Genomic DNA, 20,948 nt, shown 5'->3' on the forward strand with positions numbered 1-20,948 from the left:
CCTGAGACGGATAGCAGTGCCATACCTTCCGCTTGCGCTTAGTAGGACGAGACATCGCATTTATGGCAGCAGAAACCGCCGTCTGTAACTGATAGGCGAAGTCTGGAGGCCAAAGGACCCCTCCCGCGGGAGGATTAGTAGTGCCCCGGGGGAACTGCTTGTGTAATCGGAGATGAATGTAGGGACGCACCTCGCGGGGCGGAGAACCCTCAGAGGTGGACAGCTCAGCCGTACTAAATACTTTATTCTTTCTTGATATAGCAATATTGTCAAAGCATGTGGAACAGAGTTGTGTCTGCGGTTCGATCGGAACCTCCTCACAGTATACACAGTTAATAGGTTTAGATAAAGAAGGAGTATCATCTAACATATCAGAGTCCTCCATAGCTTGCGCCTTTATTACGGACTTGATCAAATTAATTAATGGCACCTTTGTATCCCAATGGCCGGGGCACTCACCACCTCCTATGACCCGGACTACAAGAAACAGCTTTCATCTCCTCCGAACACACATCGAGAAAGAGGAAGTTACAGAGGCCACACCTGGTCACATGGAGTGCCATGCAGGACCACCTCTGCACTCGAGAGACGTGCCAAAAAAAGCCTGCCTCAATCTCTCGCTAATGAACTGACTGTTCCACACTGACAGAGCCTCATCTCAAACAAGTGCAGCAGAAAACACAATAAACAATATTATGCATAATAAAATCACCCCTGTTCTATAACCCCCTTCCGAGGGTATTACCTTAGATTGACTGGGGAATGAGGGGAGTGCGGGAGGTATTTAAGCCTATGGTTGGGGTATCTTCCTGGTGGCCAGGTTCTTATTTCCCACAAGTAATGAATGAAGCAGTGGACTCTCCTCCCATTAAGATGGAAATGTAATACACACGCCATCAAGCATTATATGTCAGTCTCCCATGACCATAATTCAAAATCAAATGTTTTTTTGATCACAGTCAAATTCTCAGAAAAATTCTCGATACAAGGCCCTTTTTTCCATTTATCATATTCCACAGCTAAAAGAGTACACCAATAGTTTTAGAATGTAACATTGGTTTTAACTAAAAATAAATTCCATCTTCTAAATTTCAGTTACTAATGATTAAAAAATGTAGGAGGAGCAGATTACTATATTTTTAAAAATATATTCAAAGTTATGTCTATTTCCACTCCCCCTGTATCATGTGACAGCCATCAACCAATCACAAATGCAGACTGTGCGCACATTTTGTTAATGGAAGTATATGGAAAGTTGTTAAAAAATTGAATGCTCTATCTGAATCATGAAAGTTTAATTTTGACCTGAGTGTCCCTTTAAGTTTTTGATGACAGATATTCGTAAAAGAATGGCACACACTAGTTATCATGATTTTACAGAATTCAGAAAAAGTTTTATTTTCCGTTCTTGGGGATATGCAAACTCTGTATTAACAGTGGGTGAATATCAGATTATCAGCCTGACCCCTTTTAACCCTGATAGGTTATCTGATGTGCCCATCATTGGATGACTTGTGATTTTGTTAAGGCTTTTGGAGTTACCCAGGAGTGAGGATTTTATTTTTACACTAAATAGTCCCTTTAACCGTTTCCTGATAGATTGGAAACATAATTTAAAGTTTAAAAAAAAAATGTTGATGGGAAAGAGGTTCCCAGTCTATTTTTCATATCAGACCTACAAAAAGGTGAGCTTTTAGATGCTACCTCTCAGAAAACTTCAGTAGAAACCTAAAACTCATCCTACAATGTAAAACAAAAGGATAGTCACCCAAATAAATGTTATTTTGTAGAGGGAATTGCTAAGCCTATCCAGCCCTACAATACCGATTTTTAATCACAACCCACAATATAAATTCCATCCCCATTGGGAATAAGTGTACAGTTATAAATAACTATATTATTATTATAATGACACAAAGTCCAGTTTTACATATTTAGCTTTCTGGATAAAGTGCATCACACGTTTCTTAGGCTGGAAACACATAATGCCATTCAGTGTCTTTTACGCTTAAATTTAGTATTGGTCAGTCTCAGCTTGGAGTGATTATTTATCCATATTCCAGGGAAAACTGTGCCTGTCGCCTCTTTGTTTTCTGGATTCTTATTTTTTAGGTTTCAGTTTTCGTCCATCTAAGTTTCTTCCAAGCTCTCTGCAAAGTGACTTGTCCCATGAGAAATGTAATTGAAAAATTCCGTTTATACCAATCTCTGAGAAATAAAAATAAACAAAATAAGTCACTGTCTGATTAGATCAGGTACTATTGAAATAACTTAATTTAAAGGGACAATCTACAATATAATTTTTATCTGTTTTTAAAAGAGAATCTTCTATTTGAATCATAAACTAACATTTGGGGGTTTTATGTCCATTAAAATAGTCCACAGAGGTAAAAAAAGCCTTACTTTATGTACACTTGGCTTCCACTAAAAAACAGACTACAAATTAGCAATATGAATGACAAATTTATCAATCAAATAATAACAAGCACACGCTCTTGCTAGAGATTATTAATTTCTATGAATTTGTAATATATATGATATACTAGTGATTATGTGTCACGTGTTTATATTCATTAATAACAGCAGTAATGCACAGACCTGTTATAGCATGCATGTTTCTCAAAGTTTTTGCTTAAGAAATCCTTGTAAAAATCCGCCATTTCTTCTGCATTCAATGTCCGTTTTCGTCCTGTAAACAAAATATAAATGGAATCACCTAGGTTGCACAATTCAATTTTTTTTTTTTATTATTAAGCCATAAAATAGTTTATCGTTCTACAACATTACATTGTGCACTATCCTTAATTTAAAGGGACAGTCTACACAAATTGTTATTGTTTAAAAAGATATATAATACCTTTACTACCCATTCCCCAGCTTTGCACAACCAACATTGTTAGATTAATATACTTTATAGCATTTAAACCTCTCATGCTTTTTTATTAGCTTTTTACAACAGGAGACTGCTAGTTCATGCGTGCCATATAGATAACATTGTGCTCACGCCCGTGAAGTTGTGCACAACACAGCACTAATTGGCTAAAATGCAAGTTAACAGATAATAAATAAAAAAAAGTCATGTGATCATAAAAATTCTATTGCAGACTGTCCCTTTAATATATTTCTGAGTGTTGTAAAAGCGTCACATGTGTGTGCAGTAGGGTATTTGCTTTCATAATATGTTTGCTAATAACAAAATGAGAGTAAAAAACCTATAGAACACAAACAATCAAGTAGTGGAGTTCTGTGCTATATTATTCCAATGAAACATAAGCATATAACACATGCATACACATTTATATGCACACACAAGCATTTACAGGGGTTGAAATTTCCACCAGTCCCAGGTGAGTAAGAAATTGCACAGCACGAGTAAAAACCTTGACTATATCTAATCTTTGACATTGAGTGGATTACTAACTTTCTGCCTGACTAGTAAACTATAGTAATATCTTTCCACCCCTGTATATGTATATACAGGGAGTGCAGAATTATTAGGCAAATGAGTATTTTGACCACATCATCCTCTTTATGCATGTTGTCTTACTCCAAGCTGTATAGGCTCGAAAGCCTACTACCAATTAAGCATATTAGGTGATGTGCATCTCTGTAATGAGAAGGGGTGTGGTCTAATGACATCAACACCCTATATCAGGTGTGCATAATTATTAGGCAACTTCCTTTCCTTTGGCAAAATGGGTCAAAATAAGGACTTGACAGGCTCAGAAAAGTAAAAAATAGTGAGATATCTTGCAGAGGGATGCAGCACTCTTAAAATTGCAAAGCTTCTGAAGCGTGATCATCGAACAATCAAGCGTTTCATTCAAAATAGTCAACAGGGTCGCAAGAAGCGTGTGGAAAAACCAAGGCGCAAAATAACTGCCCATGAACTGAGAAAAGTCAAGCGTGCAGCTGCCAAGATGCCACTTGCCACCAGTTTGGCCATATTTCAGAGCTGCAACATCACTGGAGTGCCCAAAAGCACAAGGTGTGCAATACTCAGAGACATGGCCAAGGTAAGAAAGGCTGAAAGACGACCACCACTGAACAAGACACACAAGCTGAAACGTCAAGACTGGGCCAAGAAATATCTCAAGACTGATTTTTCTAAGGTTTTATGGACTGATGAAATGAGAGTGAGTCTTTATGCGCCAGATGGATGGGCCCGTGGCTGGATTGGTAAAGGGCAGAGAGCTCCAGTCCGACTCAGACGCCAGCAAGGTGGAGGTGGAGTACTGGTTTGGGCTGGTATCATCAAAGATGAGCTTATGGGGCCTTTTCGGGTTGAGGATGGAGTCAAGCTCAACTCCCAGTCCTACTGCCAGTTTCTGGAAGACACCTTCTTCAAGCAGTGGTACAGGAAGAAGTCTGCATCCTTCAAGAAAAACATGGATTTTCATGCAGGACAATGCTCCATCACACGCGTCCAAGTACTCCACAGCGTGGCTGGCAAGAAAGGGTATAAAAGAAGAAAATCTAATGACATGGCCTCCTTGTTCACCTGATCTGAACCCCATTGAGAACCTGTGGTCCATCATCAAATGTGAGATTTACAAGGAGGGAAAACAGTACACCTCTCTGAACAGTGTCTGGGAGGCTGTGGTTGCTGCTGCACGCAATGTTGATGGTGAACAGATCAAAACACTGACAGAATCCATGGATGGCAGGCTTTTGAGTGTCCTTGCAAAGAAAGGTGGCTATATTGGTCACTGATTTGTTTTTGTTTTGTTTCTGAATGTCAGAAATGTATATTTGTGAATGTTGAGATGTTATATTGGTTTCACTGGTAAAAATAAATAATTGAAATGGGTATATATTTGTTTTTTGTTAAGTTGCCTAATTATGCACAGTAATAGTCACCTGCACACACAGATATCCCCCTAAAATAGCTAAAACTAAAAACAAACTAAAAACTACTTCCAAAAATATTCAGCTTTGATATTAATGAGTTTTTTGGGTTCATTGAGAACATGGTTGTTGTTCAATAATAAAATTAATCCTCAAAAATACAACTTGCCTAATAATTCTGCACTCCCTGTACACCCAAACACACATACATACACTTTCCCAGTCCCACCCGTTTACATCATATCCCTTTAGTTCTGCAACAAAACCTTATTAATTTATAAACATTTGTAATTTAAGTATTATATATAAATATAACTTAAAGTGTCAGTACATTTTGGTGAATAAAGTTTCAAATCTAGGCAGGCTCTATTATTGTAATCACTAATCTTTTGTAATCTTTTCAATAAATTGTTTAAAAATAAAGTTATAACACTTTAAAATACCAAAAATCAATGTTCTCACTTGCAGCCCATTCAGTAGCTCCTGATGTGGGAGTATTTTCTCGCCAAAAAGTTCATCCCATAGGAAGCTCTCAACCTGCCCCCCGTTCCTCCTATTCAAGCTCGTTAACAGCTTATGTCTGTCAAGTGATTTTCGCTGACAACTGCAAACCACGCATGCCCTTAACCGGCAAATAATGGTAAAGACCGTATTGCCTGTTCAGCCTGATAATGTGCATGCTCTGTAGGCCCCCAGCTATGCCTGTCAGTCAAAGACAGACAAGGAGCAGCGCGACCGATAAGCAGGGGATTGGCCACAAGAAGGAGCTTGCAAAAAAAATAAAAAATTAGAGTAGCAGTTATGGGCGGCGGGCGTATACTCCCTCAATGTAAGTTTAGTGACCGGTTTTAGATATGTTAGAAATATTTATTTATTAAATTACACTAGATTGTCTTAGATACATAAGGCATTTAGGAAAATACTATTAAAAATCCTAAGTTAACTGTCCCTTTAAATCCATAACATTTTCATGGGTTTTGTTATGCAAACTAGCTAGCAATAACGGATTACTTCATTTTAAAGCAGTATTTTGGATTGTGCTTGAGCACAACACTTAAAGGGACATTAAACACTAAATACATGCTAGATCGAATGATGCATTCAAAGAAAAGATTAGTCCATGACTAACATGTAGATGTATTTTTTAAAGTTTCATTAGTTTAAAAAGTGAAAAAATAAGTGTAAAGTTTTAGTGTCTATAAAACACTGGGAGCTGCCATGTTGTAACTTGTGCTACCTTCTCTGCTGTGGCCAATTAGGGACAGTTATACATAGGTCACTAGAGTGTGCAGCCAATGGTTGTGCTGGATTTAGCAGTGTTCTGCACTTCCATTTCTAACAGGAACTGAAAAGCTCACAATTTCAGAATGGAATTACAGGCAAAGAGGACAAAATAAATAATGAAAGTATATTGCAGAGTTGTTTTATTTATACAATTTATCATTTTATATTACCATCTCAAAGTGTTTAATGTCCCTTTAAAGGGATATAAAACCCCAAAATTTTCTTTTGTGATTCAGAGCTTACAATTTAAAAAAAAAAAAAAAAAAAAATCTAGTTTACTTCTATTATCAAATTTATTTAATGATTCAGAAAGAGCATACAATTTTAAACAACTTTCCAATTTACTTCTATTATCTAATTTTGCTTTATTCTCTTAGTATCCTTTCATGATTCAGACAGAGCATGCAATTTTACATTTTTAATTTACTTTTATTATCTAACTTTTGTTGGAAGGCATGCCTAGGTATGCTCAGGAGTAGTAGCAATGCACTACAGGGAGCTAGCTGCCGATTAATGGCTACACGTGCCTCTTGTCATTGGTTTAGCTAGCTCCCAGTTGTGCACTGCTGTTCCTTCAATAAAGGATAACAAGAGAATGAAGAACTTTTTGATAACAGAAGTAAATTGGAAAGGTGTTTAATATTTTATGGTTATCTGAATTATTAAAGAAAAAACTCAGTTTAATGTCCCTTTAATTTATTAAACAGTTCTTTTAACACGCAGAGTCAAATTCATTTCTGTACTCTATAAAATGTACATATGCACATTCAGACGCTTATTTTTTTAAAGCGATTACCTTTCCAACGGTGTGTTTTGGGGGTATGTAGGAGTTAAGAGAGCTGAGATCGATGGGGCTTTATAAGCACCTCTCCATCCCCTTCCCTTCTCCAATTAAGTGAGGATGTTACTTCCGTGGTTTTTGGGTCTAAGTGACGTCATCATACCCAAACGTGGTGATGTCACTTACATCCCAGAAATCCCCAACTCAGGCCTAACCCGACGCCACCACTTAAACTGCCTAAGACTGCAGGCAGTGGCCGTGATGAGCCCTGAAAGCAGTAACGGCATTGTGTGGATAATGACCACGGGTTAAAGAGGCATTAAACTGCTGGGTGCAACTATAGTAGTATGGTTACTACTCCCCATGCTATTATTTCTCCTCCTGTGCATGCAGATCACTTTAAAGCTGTTCTACTATTTTACCCATTTAAAGGTGCTGGTTAGTGAAGCTCTGCGTCTTCACATTGAGCGCCACCATCTTGGAGTTTAGGACAGAAGCATTAGGCATTCACCAGTGATATTATAATCTTCTTGACAAGCATTACTGTGCACATCCAATTAGAGTGCACAATGCAGAGCAGGAGCTGTATGTTTTTGAAGTAGCTGCATTGCTCTATACTATTCCTGAAGTTTTTTTTAGATTTGATATGTAACTTTTAAACTGAAAAAAGAAAAATTAAAAATTTCTGCTGTCAAATGCACTGTCTAACCTAAACTAGAAGCTGTCAAAAAGCCAGTAACATCACTGATCTATGAGTGCACCGTTTCTATCACATGGCACAACAATACCGAGTTACAAGATGGTGGCACCAGGTTTAGAGATGCAGAACTTGGTCATGTGATCAACTGGCTCCTGTAATGGGTTAAAGTGAAGGTAAATCCTAGCGTTTGTTAAACACTAGGATTTATCAGTGGAACAAATAAAGGGGACTTTCAGTCATGAAGTATAAAATACTTCATGCGGAAAGTTCCTTTATTTCTCTGAAGCATTCGCCGTGCTGAGCTCCTCAGGCAGTCCACTACTGAATGCTATTTTGCTGTGAGGTTTTGTTTCCACCTCTTAGCCAATTGGCTAATAGGTGGAAACGTCACCTCACAGCAAAATAGCATCCGTGGGCTGGCTGAGGCACTCAGTTTTTATACTTCATGACTGAAAGTCCCTTTTATTTGTTCCACTGGTAAACCCTAGCGCTTCACAAACGCTAGGGTTTACCATCACTTTAAGATTACAACTATAAAGATTACAACTATAAAGAAGGTTGCAGGTACAGGAGGTAAAACAACACCATGGTGACGAGTAACTATAGCTACTATAATTGTACCCAGCAGTAAAGTGTCTTGGTGTGCTATGTTCCCTTTCATGTATGCACAAAACATAACGTCACAGCCTGTTGTATAATACATTACCCTCTTCGTCTCTTTCTTCCAGCCCCAAAGATTTTAATTTTAAATGAATAAACTCTTCTTTTTCCTGAAAAACAGAAACAACATTATGGAGGCACTTTTAACTTAATGGTAGAGGTAGATAAGCAATACTTAGCCCCAAAAGCTGTGCCACTTTATATACTTTTAGGTGACAAAAGGTATAACCAGCAGTAACATTATATATAGCATGCTGTGTGTTATGTGCTATGGCGTAAAGGGAAGTCTGTCTTAAAAAGCAGGCTAAAGTAAAAAGGTTGAGTCATTGTGAACCTCATTTGCATATCTTACCCAGATTTCTTTGCTGCACTGGAAACAGTGTAGTCAGAGAGTTTCTGGGTTTAAAGCAAGTCTTCTGACTTGTTTAGATTTGTAAATGGTTTACACAATGAGTTATATTCTCTCTCTCTCTCTATATATATATATATATATATATATATATATATATATATATATATACACACACACAGTATATACATACACACATACACATACAAATCAGTGTATAATTTAATGTATACAGAGCTTAGCACTATGTTATATAATTGTATGCGCAGAATATATAAATATATCACTCAATAACAACATATCACCGTTGTGATGAACCCTGAGTATGGAACGGGAGAAGCATCTTCAGAAAGAGTTTCAGTTTTCATTATTAAAAAGGAGAACTAAAGAATCGGTGTCCATGCTAACATCTCAATAGGTTAGGATTACGTTTTTATTATATACTTGTGGGTATATGACATTTGATTGTTGTGACCATATTACATATTTCATCACTGTTACTATTTTTTTACTATCAAATGTACCTTGATTATATTTATTGGCATTTAGCAAAATCTATTTTTGTTCCTTTTTAGCCCCCCCTTTTTTTTGGAAGCACAGCAAGTTTTTCTGTTCTTTATAGCTGCACCTAAAACGTTTTCTGGTAGGCAGGTGATTACTATCCCTTCCTAAAGGGGAATGAGCCCCTCATTAAAGGGACAGTCTACTCAAGAATTGAAATTAGAAATTAAGCCTAACTAGGTTTAGCTTTCACAAAGAATACCAAAAGAACAAAACAAGTTTGATGATAAAAGTAAATTGGAAGATGGTAAATAACAAATGACTCTTCAAAATGTTGAACAACATTTCACTCCTTTAAATAGTCTTCTGCTGGCTATGTTTACACAGACACAGGGAAAAATATTTAAAGAATATTATATTCAAAATTGTTATAAATGTGCATATTTCACAGATGCCAAATAAAATTTTGTTAATTAAAAAGTGAGACATTCTAATGTCCATAAAGCATACGAAAAAAGCAATAAACATACACATATATATTTTTTACAGAAGAATAATATATATAGAAATGTGATGCTTAAGCATTGCTTCAGTGGTAAAGAAACTCATTGGGTGATAAACAAAACTGACAAACCTCACAAGCGTACAGTTTCTCAATACAATAATATCCACAAGAAAAAACTCCCAAAGTACATTTTAAAATGTCCCTAGCAGAACTATTACAGGAAAAGCATGTGTGAGCACCAATGATACTGAAATACACATAGCTGATTGGTTCATAGGGATAACAAACAGCTATATTAAGAAACAAAAGTACATAGTTTCTAGAGGTTTCTAGCAGCTTGTAAGAGTACACACTATACAAATAAAAAGGACATGAAACCCTAAATGTTTCTTTCATAAATCAAGATTTTTTAGTTTTTTTTTAAACTTTTAAATTTTCTTCTTGTATGCAATTTATTTTGTTCTCCTGGTATCCTTTGTTGACAAGCAAGTAGGTAGGCTCAAGGGTGTGCATGTGTCTAGCGCACTACATGGCAGCAGTTTTTATACAATGTTCTACACTGTGCAAAGACTGCGGCCATCTAGTGCTCAAAAGTGTATAATATTGTCAAAAGTATATAGTGCTACAGATACATTCACAATACCACATAGGCATTTTCTTTTGAAAACAGAAGTAAATAAGAAAGTTTTTTTTTTTTTTAATGCTCTGTCTGAATCATGAAAGAAAAAATGGGTTTCATGTCCCTTTAAGTAGTATACTCTAATTTAAAGGGACATGATACCCAAATGTTGAAGCACTTGAAACGGATGCAGCATAGCTGTAAAAAGCGGAATAGAAAATATCACCTGAACATCTCCATGTAAAAAAGGAAGATATTTTACCCAAAAATTTCCTCAGTAGCCACATCCCATTGTAAAGGGATTTTCAGCAGCCAATCAGGGTGCTAGTCCTGGGACTTGCAAAAAGCATTAATCTGACATTTGCAGGCACAGCATGTTACAGAACAGTCACAAAAATAGATAAGTGACACACAGGAGCTACTGCAAGGCATCCCTAAGCCTCAACTGCTACTAACCAATCCAATATATGGAACTACCAAAAAAGACAAAAAGGGTGGTAAGAAAGATCAGGGAGTGTTTTTTTCTAGGTCTTGTTCCCGAGAAAGTAACGTTGCACTGAGGGTCCTAAATACCACCCATACAGGTCCCTTAAAGAGCTTTGTCCTATTATCCTACATAAATCCCTACACTATAAATAGGAAACATGTTGCAAATACCCAGAGGGCATAGCCAAGACCTCATGATGGTCTTCTTGTGAGGACAGTGAAAGGAGGGAGATTATTAAAGACAATAATTGTTTTCAATCCAGCTTTGTTGAAAAAAAATAAGTAAATAAAAGTGTACAATTGAGGACTTCCGGTGGGCGGCTCCCCAAGATGGGCTGCAAGTTTTCATGGCTCCGTGAAAAATCTTCTTGTTAAACTATTTGCAGCTACCATCCTAAGCCATCAGCACCTCCCTTGACACTTGTGTTGTCCGGGAATCATAGCAGATAGAAACTGGTTACCACTTCTACCCCGGAAGGCATCTTACAGATTAAACAGGGGATCGCCCCTGTAATGGAAATAGACGCCTTGAATTTTAATCGTAGAGTAACCGCACTGCAAAACCTTCTAACATTCTAAACTTGGATCCAAATATCAGAAAGTAAACTCCCTCTCTCACAAAATGGAGAAATTTACACTAGAGATCGTCAGGCTGACTTCTACATCCTGGCCGAATTAAATGCCACGCTCCTACCTAGACTGGACCAACTCTTATATTCCTGCTTTGACCTATGCGCAACACTGAGGGCACGGGAACAGCCTTGTCAGCAGGGGAAACCTATTCTCAATCTTACCTTGTTATGTACAATACCCAGCTCCACACCACTAACGGAGGAAGACCTCATGGCCCCAGAGCGGTTTCCTCCAGCATGAACCTGCCGAGCTCCGTTATGGAGCTGACTACAGAACCGGGAAATAGCTTGCAGCTCTCTCTGCTGGCCCACTCGGTAACGATCTCAGCAACAGACCTAAATCTTAGATCGAGCACCAAAGAAGAAGCCGTTCACAACACTGACAATCTTGCATCTGGAACAGACCAGCTTGCTCATATACGGATCCCCCGGAATAATATCCTACACTGTCTCCATGAACATTGTGAGATTTGGCAGATAGCCATCAGGGAGAAACTGCCAAATCGCCACTGTCCTATAGGAATCGGCTAATATATGGGCTTGTGGGACGATGTTAGTTCCACTGTGTTGGAACACACAAGGTTATTTGCATGAACGCAGTTGTACATACTTCTGTTGTAAATTCAGCGTTTCCTAAGTGTGTTTGCCGCTGCTTCAATATACCATCTCTCGCAACACAGCTAGTAGTGAGTAGTGACTTTTGCTGGCAGGGTGGACTCCTAAGTGTTCATATTTTATTGTGTGTTTACAATTGTTTTGTTGCTATTATTGTTTTGTTTTACTGTATTTAGTTTGTTTTTCCTATTAGTTCAAGGAATATAGACTGTAGAGTCCTGGTCCTTTTTCTTAGCCAAGTACCCACTTAGTATTAACTATATTAACCGTCTACATAGTTATTTAGACTTGGCAGATATTGTATTGCCTTTTTCACAATTGCACTTTGAAAGAGTCTATGCTTCATTATTTATCCAAATTAAGTAAACTCCCATCAAACCTAGTCCTCGGTAGGTCTATAATATAGGCGTGGTAATAGTGGGGACCCTTTTTTTTTTTTTTTTTAGGTTTACTACGTTTTATCACCGTTTACTCTGACACACATAGAGGGGAAAAAAAACAAAAGAAAACGTTTATTTGAACTGCTGCATAATCATAATGCTGTTTGCTATGACTTACAATATGTCATATTTCTCATAATATGTAAAAACTTGGTCATGCTGCTTTCTTATGAGTGACATGTTTCCACAGCTAATCTACAGTTTTGCTGATCATTATTTACATGCCACATTGCCTGATACTTATTTCTTTAATTAGCAATAATGGGTCCCTCTACATAGTGGGCATTGGGATAAGACAGACTTACACTATTTATGGTGCTCAAAACTGCTGGCTACATTCTGTATACATGATAAGAGCTTCAGGATACTCTGGTTAAAATGTGTTATAAGTCCATTTCTTAATAATAAGGAGATACAGCAAATTTCATCCCATCTTACTATACTCTTGGGATCAGATGTCAATATGAAACTAAATTGTTTTCTGCAAACTGAGGTCTCAACACACATACAAGCTCAGGCTTTGAATAATAGCCAGACATATTTAGTCCATTTTAATATCCTTTGCATATGCATATCCCACTCATATTTACCAAGAAACTATTGAGTAATTACATACATGTAATAATAAGGCAGCCACACTTTTCACAGTAAGTTTCTAGACCGATGTTTATTAGATGATATTTGCCTGGCAGTATAATTTATTAGCAAAATCCAATAAGTGGAAAACAGCACACCTGAATCTTTCTCTTATGGGGCACGGAGCAGCAGACTTGCCAGGTCCACAGCACAATCACAAACTTCAAAAAACTCCAGCCACCATATCAATTTAAAAGACCTTTATTTTCCTTATCCTGGGTCCAAACATACAACGTTTCAAGCCAATGTGGCTCTTAGTCATGTTCATCTTAATTATACAGGTTCATGCTTTTTTATACCCTCACCTGTTAATTATTCCATCAACTGTTCATTAACCCATTGTGTGAAAAAACATGTATTGCAACATGCAATAGTGACACCTGTTGGTTGTAAAATATAGTACACTCTTTTTTACTTTTGATGTCTCTTTGTTTTTCAATAGAATGGGTGAACAGTGTACATATCATTTAAAATATAAACATAAAACCTATATACAATATTAAAAGAGGAGCATAAAATCCAAACATCCACAATGTCTGCACAGTCTACAGAGTATATTTACATCAATCAAGATTTATTCCTTTGCAGAGTGTATTTTTTTATTGAGAAAATTTCTTTCACTTTAATTGATTCATTTATCCTTTATTTTACCATTATAACACCCTGTTATTCACAAGCCATTTTTAAGCGCCCTTGATCAACCAGAAAATATACAAACAATCCTAACCTTCTCCCTGTGTGATTTTCTTTAGTAAAATAGACTCCAATCAAAGTCTTTATTAAGGCCCTTGGGGATAAGGCAATCCAGTTTGTGAATCCAGAACATCTCCCTAACTTTTAGGAGATGCTCTCTATCGCCCCCCCTCCTTGGTTTCATCACCTGGTCTATGACTAAGAATCTAAGCTGACTTATGTTATGACCTGCAGAGAGGAAGTGAGAGGATACTGGTGCTTCTTTATTATTACACCTTATGTTAGATTTGTGTTCCGTTATCCTCTCCCTTACCTCTCTGCAGGTCTCGCCAATATAAATAAAATCCACACGGACATTTAATCATGTAAATAGCATATTTGCTCTACATGTAAAATGTTTGTTTATTGTAAACTTCCTACCACTCTTTAGGATGGTAGAAGTATTTGCCTTTTATCATTGAGCTGCAATGGGCTACAATTTTAAAGCATGGATAGCAGCCAATATTGCTACTACGCAATTGTTGATTGTATACTTCTCTTTCCAGGGCCTATGTCTGTGTGTATGATCCAATCCCTAATTCTTTTATTTCTCTAGGGAATGCAATCCACAGGTGGAAGAATTTAAAAAAGAACCAATGATTGCGTACAAGAGAAATAAAAGAATTAGGGATTGGATCATACACACAGACATAGGCCCTGGAAAGAGAAGTATACAATCAACAATTGGTAGTAGCAATAATGGGCTGCTAGTCCATGTTTAAATTGTAGCCATTGCATGCTCAATGATAAAAGGCAAATACTTCTACCATCCTACGAGTGGTAGGAAGTTTACAATAAACAAACATTTTACATGTAGAGCAACATATGCTATTTACATGATTAAATGTCCGTGTGGATTTATTTATATTGGCGAGACCTGCAGAGAGGTAAGGGAGAGGATAACGGAACACAAATCTAACATAAGGTGTAATAATAAAGAAGCACCAGTATCCTCTCACTTCCTCTCTGCAGGTCATAACATAAGTCAGCTTAGATTCTTAGTCATAGACCAGGTGATGAAACCAAGGAGGGGGGGCGATAGAGAGCATCTCCTAAAAGTTAGGGAGATGTTCTGGATTCACAAACTGGATTGCCTTATCCCCAAGGGCCTTAATAAAGACTTTGATTGGAGTCTATTTTACTAAAGAAAATCACACAGGGAGAAGGTTAGGATTGTTTGTATATTTTCTGGTTGATCAAGGGCGCTTAAAAATGGCTTGTGAATAACAGGGTGTTATAATGGTAAAATAAAGGATAAATGAATCAATAAAGTGAAAGAAATTTTCTCAATAAAAAATACACTCTGCAAAGGAATAAATCTTGATTGATGTAAATATACTCTGTAGACTGTGCAGACATTGTGGATGTTTGGATATTATGCTCCTCTTTTAATATTGTATATAGGTTTTATGTTTATATTTTAAATGATATGTACACTGTTCACCCATTCTATTGAAAAACAAAGAGACATCAAAAGTAAAAAAGAGTGGTACTATATTTTACAACCCAAACAGGAGTCCACTATTGCATGTTGCAATACATGTTTTTCACACAATGGGTTAATGAACAGTTGATTGAATAATTAACAGGTGAGGTATAAAAGCATGAACCTGTATAATAAGATGTACAGACTAAGAGCCACATTGGCTTGAAACGTTGTATGTTTGGACCCAGGATAAGAAATATAGGTCTTTTAAATTGATATGGTGGCTGGAGTTTTTTGAAGGTTAGTATAATTTATTAGGTCAATTAAGGTTGAGTAATTTGTGTATTGATATTCCTCATACATGTCTAGCTGAGATTACTTAACGCCACTTTTTCCTATTAAGGCAGCTGCTAACATACCTACTGAACCTATTTGGGATCTGTCTTGTTTTTGTTTGGTTTATATGTGTACATTAGATGCTTTATTGTATTGTTTATGTGTTGTGGTTGTTAGTTATGGATTACGTTACTAAAATCTATAAATAAGAGTGGTGCAGGTGCAATATGAGAATAAAGAGCAACTAATTTTACTATAACTCTTATTGCAGGGATTAATTCATATTAGAACATGGCTTTAACCTCAGTTTGTAAATTACATGTGTACTTTGCTTTATGAAAAGAAGTTGCTATCTCTCATTGTGTTTGATGATGGCAAACAATACCACTATTGATATTGCATGTTATGCGTATTCCATAATTGTATTTGTATTGTCGTTGTGACTCTACATGTCAATGTATGCACTTGATTAATTGTACCTGTGCTTCTTCAATAAAAAGAATTTAAATAAAAAAAAAAAGTGTACAATTGATTTGCAAGTAGAGACAATATGCAACAAAAGGAAGCTGTGACTAATTAATATTGGAGATGCACCTCTCACACAGTTTTGTAATGAGCAGACGCTTTAACGGGGACAGTCAACTCAAATTTAAACTTTCATGATTCAGATAGGCCATTTTAAACAATATTCCAATTTTACTATAATCATACAATTTGCTTTGTACTCTTGGTATTCTCTTTTGAAAGCTAAACCTAGGTAGGCTCAAACTAATTTCTAAACCGTTGAAGGCCGTCTCTTATCTCAGTGCATCTTGACAGTTTTTCACAGTTAGCGCTAGTTCATGTTAATCCATGAAATTATTTATTAGCCAGCACTGATTGGCTAAAATTCAAGTCTGTAAAAAAACTGTGATAAGCGGGCAGCCTGGAGGGGCTTAGATACAAGATAATTACAGAGATACAAAGTGTATTAATAGAACAGTGTTGGTTATGCAAAACTGAGGAATAGGTAATACAGGGATTATCTATCTTTTTAAGAATAAAAATGTTCAAGTAGACTGTCCCTTTAAGTACGCAAGTAAATACATAAAAGAATTATAAAAATAAACCTTGAAATAAAAATTGTGGGTATGGAATATATGAAGTGAAGTGGGCCTCCCCAGGGGCGGGATTAATGACATTTCACACTATCCTATGGAAATCACAAGCAGTAGCTGACTTTGGCAAAACATACAACTGTTTTTAAGAACTGACAATGACACTTGCCATGTCGTGGCATTGAGGCCAAAGTCGCTCACAAACTGCATTGAGTTTGTTGTCTTGGTCAGTGACTTACGTTTAACCCAGGAGGTAAAAAACGCAAATTGGAAATGTGCGTGAAGCACTGTTTGGATTAAAAAATAAAATATAGAAGAAAAAAAAATATATAAATAAATTTAAATAAATATATATATGAAAATTTTGTCAGAGGTAAGGCCCATCACCTAAGACTTTGAAAACCCCTGCTTTAGAAGGTTCTGTCCAGAGTGTGCCAGAAGGGGGGTAAGAAGCAGCCTATTTACCATATGTGGAACATATTGCCCTGCCCACTGTATCCATATACTTTTGAATCTTACACGGGTTGAAAACAATTAGAGCAGCCGTTTGTGATTAGGGTTGCCACCTGTGTGGGATGACCCAGACAGTACGAGTTTTCATTAGTGTAAGTGTCTTTGTGTGTGAGTCTGTGTGTGAAAGAGTGAGTGCATTTGGGTGAGTGAGAGTATGTCTTTGTGTGAAAGAGTGAGTGCATTTGGTGAGTGAGAGTATGTCTTTGTGTGAAAGAGTGAGTGCATTTGGGGTGTGTGAGAAAAGTGCGTGTGTGTGTCACTGTGTGTGACCGTGTCATTGTGTGTGCGTATGAGTGTCATTGTGTGTGTGTCATTGTGTGTGCGCGTCAGTGTGTGTCATTGTGTGTGCATCATTAGGTGTGAGTGTCATTGTGTGTGCGTCATTATGTGTGTGTGTCTTTATGTGTGCGTGTCATTGTGTGTGCGTCGTGAGTGTCTGCGGGTGTCATTGTGTGTGCGCGTCAGTGTGTGTCATTGTGTGTGCGTCATTATGTGCGAGTGTCATTGTGTGTGCGTCATTATGTGTGCGTCATTATGTGTGAGTGTCATTGTGTGTGCTCATTATGTGTGCATCTATTATGTACGAGTGTCATTGTGTGTGCGTCATTATGTGTGCGTCATTATGTGTGAGTGTCATTGTGTGTGCGTCATTATGTTGAGTGTCATTGGTGTGTGCGTCATTATGTGTGCGTCATTATGTGCGAGTGTCATTGTGTGTGCGTCATTATGTGTGCGTCATTTGGTGCGAGTGTCATTGTGTGTGCGTCATTATGTGTGCGTCATTATGTGAGAGTGTCATTGTGTGTGCGTCATTATGTGTGCGTCATTATGTGCGAGTGTCATTGTGTGTGCGTCATGAAGAGTTCAAATAAAACATGCTTGAGTACTGTCTGTAGAGTTTTTTTTTTTTACTTTACCTTAACAAATGTTTTATTCTGATGTGTCCAAAATCTTTCATTCCATTTTCTGTTTCTTGCCGCAATTCTCTAAGCTTTTTTTCTAGTGGAGATTCACACTTTGGGGTGAAATATTTAATTGGTCTTAGATTGGATAATCTATCAGGAGGCCCAATCCAGTCATATTTGGAGTCAGCAGGAGGAGAGAATTGTATAGCCTGAAAAAGAACTGTATACTGGTTATATAAATGAATAAAAGAGCAACCTTATTTATATTACATGTGCAGTAAAGCAACACTAAATACATATTATGCACCTCCTCCTAATCATGGGCGCCACCATTTTGTAACCTAGGTTACACTGCAGGTGTCTGAAAGAGTTACTGCACATGTACAGAAAGGTCAGTACGGAATGTAGTGAAAGCTAGATTTCAACATGGCGGCACCCATGACTCGAGAAAGATGGGGAATAACCTCAATACTATGCTTATAAATGTAGTTAGTGATCAAAGTCCTTTTAATAAAACAATTCAAAAAGTACTTAATTTAGATGGAGCATTCAATTTCATATATAAAATGTTACTTTTTTTCTTGGACCTTTGTGTTGAAACATTGTGCTTTTCATGAGTGCATTCTGAGGGAAGGTTTAATGAGCACTATATAATAGCTCTGTTTGTACAATGCCACACATACAATTCATAGGCATATCTACATATGCTATCATGAAAAGGGAGCTTAGTTTCATCAAAGGGTACAGAAAAAAAAGTAAAAGAAAGATGTAATTTGAAGTTTTTTAAATTGCATTAAAGTTAAATTTGGACTTCCATATAACTTTATAGACAACAAGCCAAAGTATAATAAATTGTTCATGAATATCAATATATAGTAACACAACTATGTGTTTTTATATTCTAGCACTTTGATGTCATGGTAACTGGTTTAATAGAGAAGCTTTTAGTAATGTAATATGTTTTCCAAGTTGTACAGTGTTGTTGCAGTAATAACTTTACTTTTACAAGAAGCATTTTTGCTAATGGAATTATACTGCAAAAAAGTTTCTATTTAAAATTGAAACGCACATTTCAATTTTGACCTATCACTTCAATTATATATTAAAAATCAAGACTCTCCTGACTTAAAGGGACACTAAACGCAAATTGTTTTTCTTTAATGATTCAGATAGAGCATGAAATTTTAAGCAACTTTCTAATTTACGCCTTTTATCAATTTTTCTTTGTTCTCTTGCTATCTTTATTTGAAAATCATGAATGTAAATCTTAGCAGCCAGACCATTTTAGGTTCAGCACCATGGATAGCGCTTGCTTATTGGATGCTGACATTTACCCACCAATCAGCAAGCATAACCCAGCTTCTCAACCAAAAATGGGCCGGCTCCTATGCATAACATTCCTGCTTTTTAAATAAAGATAGCAAGAGAACAAATAAAAATTGATAATAGGAGTAAATTAGAAAGTTGCTTAAAATTGCATGATCTATCTGAATCATTAAAGAAAAAAATTGCATTTAGTGTCCCTTTAAAAAAACAAAAAGACATTTTTGGTGACAGCATAATTTTATTGGGATTAAAGGGACATTATAGACTTGCATAAATGTTTTGTAGATGATCTATATATATCGCCCATAAAGTTTTCTTTTTTTTTTAAAATGTATAATTTTGCTTATTTCTAAATAACATTGCTCTGATTTTCAGACTCCTAACCAAGCCCCAAAGTTTTATGTGAATACGCTCGACTACCTACTCCAGCTTGCTCCTGTTTGTGTAAAGGGTCTTTTCATATGCAAAAGAAGGGGGAGGGGGGGGAGTGTCTTATTTCCCACTTGCAGTGGGCTTTCCAGCCACCTTTTCAACAGAGCTAAACTTAGAACTTTTAAGTAAGATTTTTATATCAGTATCTGTGCATCTTATTCTTTATAGTAGTGTCTATTACATGCAGTTATATGAAAATGAGTGTATACTGTCCCTTTAATATATTGGAAAGTAACATCTACACACATACATTATATATATATATATATATATATATATATATATATATATATATAGATAGATAGATAGATAGATAGATAGATAGATAGATATTGGACAATGTCACTATAGTTTACTTACTAGTCAGAAAAGAAATGTTACTAGTCCAGAGTGAAAAAAAAATCTAAAATGTAATACTCAAGATAAAGTTATATCCATCTGTATAAAACTACTATTCTTTAACAAGCTGTCAGATAATAAGCTATCAGGGCTACAATATGGGTCACATTCACAGCTCTATGAAGTAAATAAAAGGTCTTGAGACTAAAGAGATTACGTTAAATAAAGTAAAAGACCTCTCTACAATGAGTGCAGCCCCTGTACTAATAATTATAGTAGATGTACAAAACGGTGCATATTACACTGATAGATCTGACACATGGCAGTTTGCGGCGTTGGCTGACAGAGAGCTGAGCACTCAGCACATAATGCACCGCAGGCCTCTCAGACAGCCAAGGGGTCACTGCGTGTCCTAGTAATGTCGGACCTGCTGGGTGTTGGGCTCGGAGGGTCCTTGACCGAGCTGTGAAGCCTGAGTATGTCCGTGACGAGAGAAAAACATTTGGATGGCCAGAAGCCGCAGCCGTGTCACCTCTAGCGCAGCCATTTCCTTTACTCACATGGGCGGCGATACTTTACGGCAGCTGAGGGGTTGCCATGGTGACGGCAAAGCAATGCGCAGATAGGAATTTCGCTGGGCCTTGGAGAACCAGGGCTTCTGGGGGATTCTGCGGCCCGGGACGTGGCGTATTCCTAACGTAGACTGGGGCGGCTGAGCCGCAAGCGGAGAGGGGCAGGTTACTGCTCGCCGAGTACCCCGGGGCACAGGTGAGTCTGGTGATATAA

The 20,948-nt window shown here is 37.0% G+C and overlaps 2 protein-coding genes across 2 annotated transcripts in view; one reads left to right on the top strand and one right to left on the bottom strand.

Annotated features, from left to right (window-relative positions):
• Nucleotides 1–1,369: 1,369 nt before the first annotated feature.
• LOC128644825 (cytochrome c oxidase assembly factor 8) lies at nucleotides 1,370–20,803 on the bottom strand. The gene is given in 6 exon segments (XM_053697408.1): nucleotides 1,370–2,208; nucleotides 2,599–2,689; nucleotides 8,320–8,383; nucleotides 18,078–18,124; nucleotides 18,127–18,274; nucleotides 20,590–20,803. Coding segments are annotated over 6 exon segments (570 nt in total). The 5' UTR covers nucleotides 20,710–20,803; the 3' UTR covers nucleotides 1,370–2,108.
• Nucleotides 20,791–20,948, top strand: part of BAG5 (BAG cochaperone 5) — a 48,395-nt gene continuing 48,237 nt past the window's right edge. The window contains exon 1 of the mRNA XM_053697406.1: nucleotides 20,791–20,930. The gene's annotated coding sequence lies outside the window, so the exon portion shown is untranslated. The remainder of the gene's footprint in view (nucleotides 20,931–20,948) is intronic.

Source organism: Bombina bombina, chromosome 1 (assembly GCF_027579735.1).
Source record: "Bombina bombina isolate aBomBom1 chromosome 1, aBomBom1.pri, whole genome shotgun sequence".
NCBI classification, from domain to species: domain Eukaryota; kingdom Metazoa; phylum Chordata; class Amphibia; order Anura; family Bombinatoridae; genus Bombina; species Bombina bombina.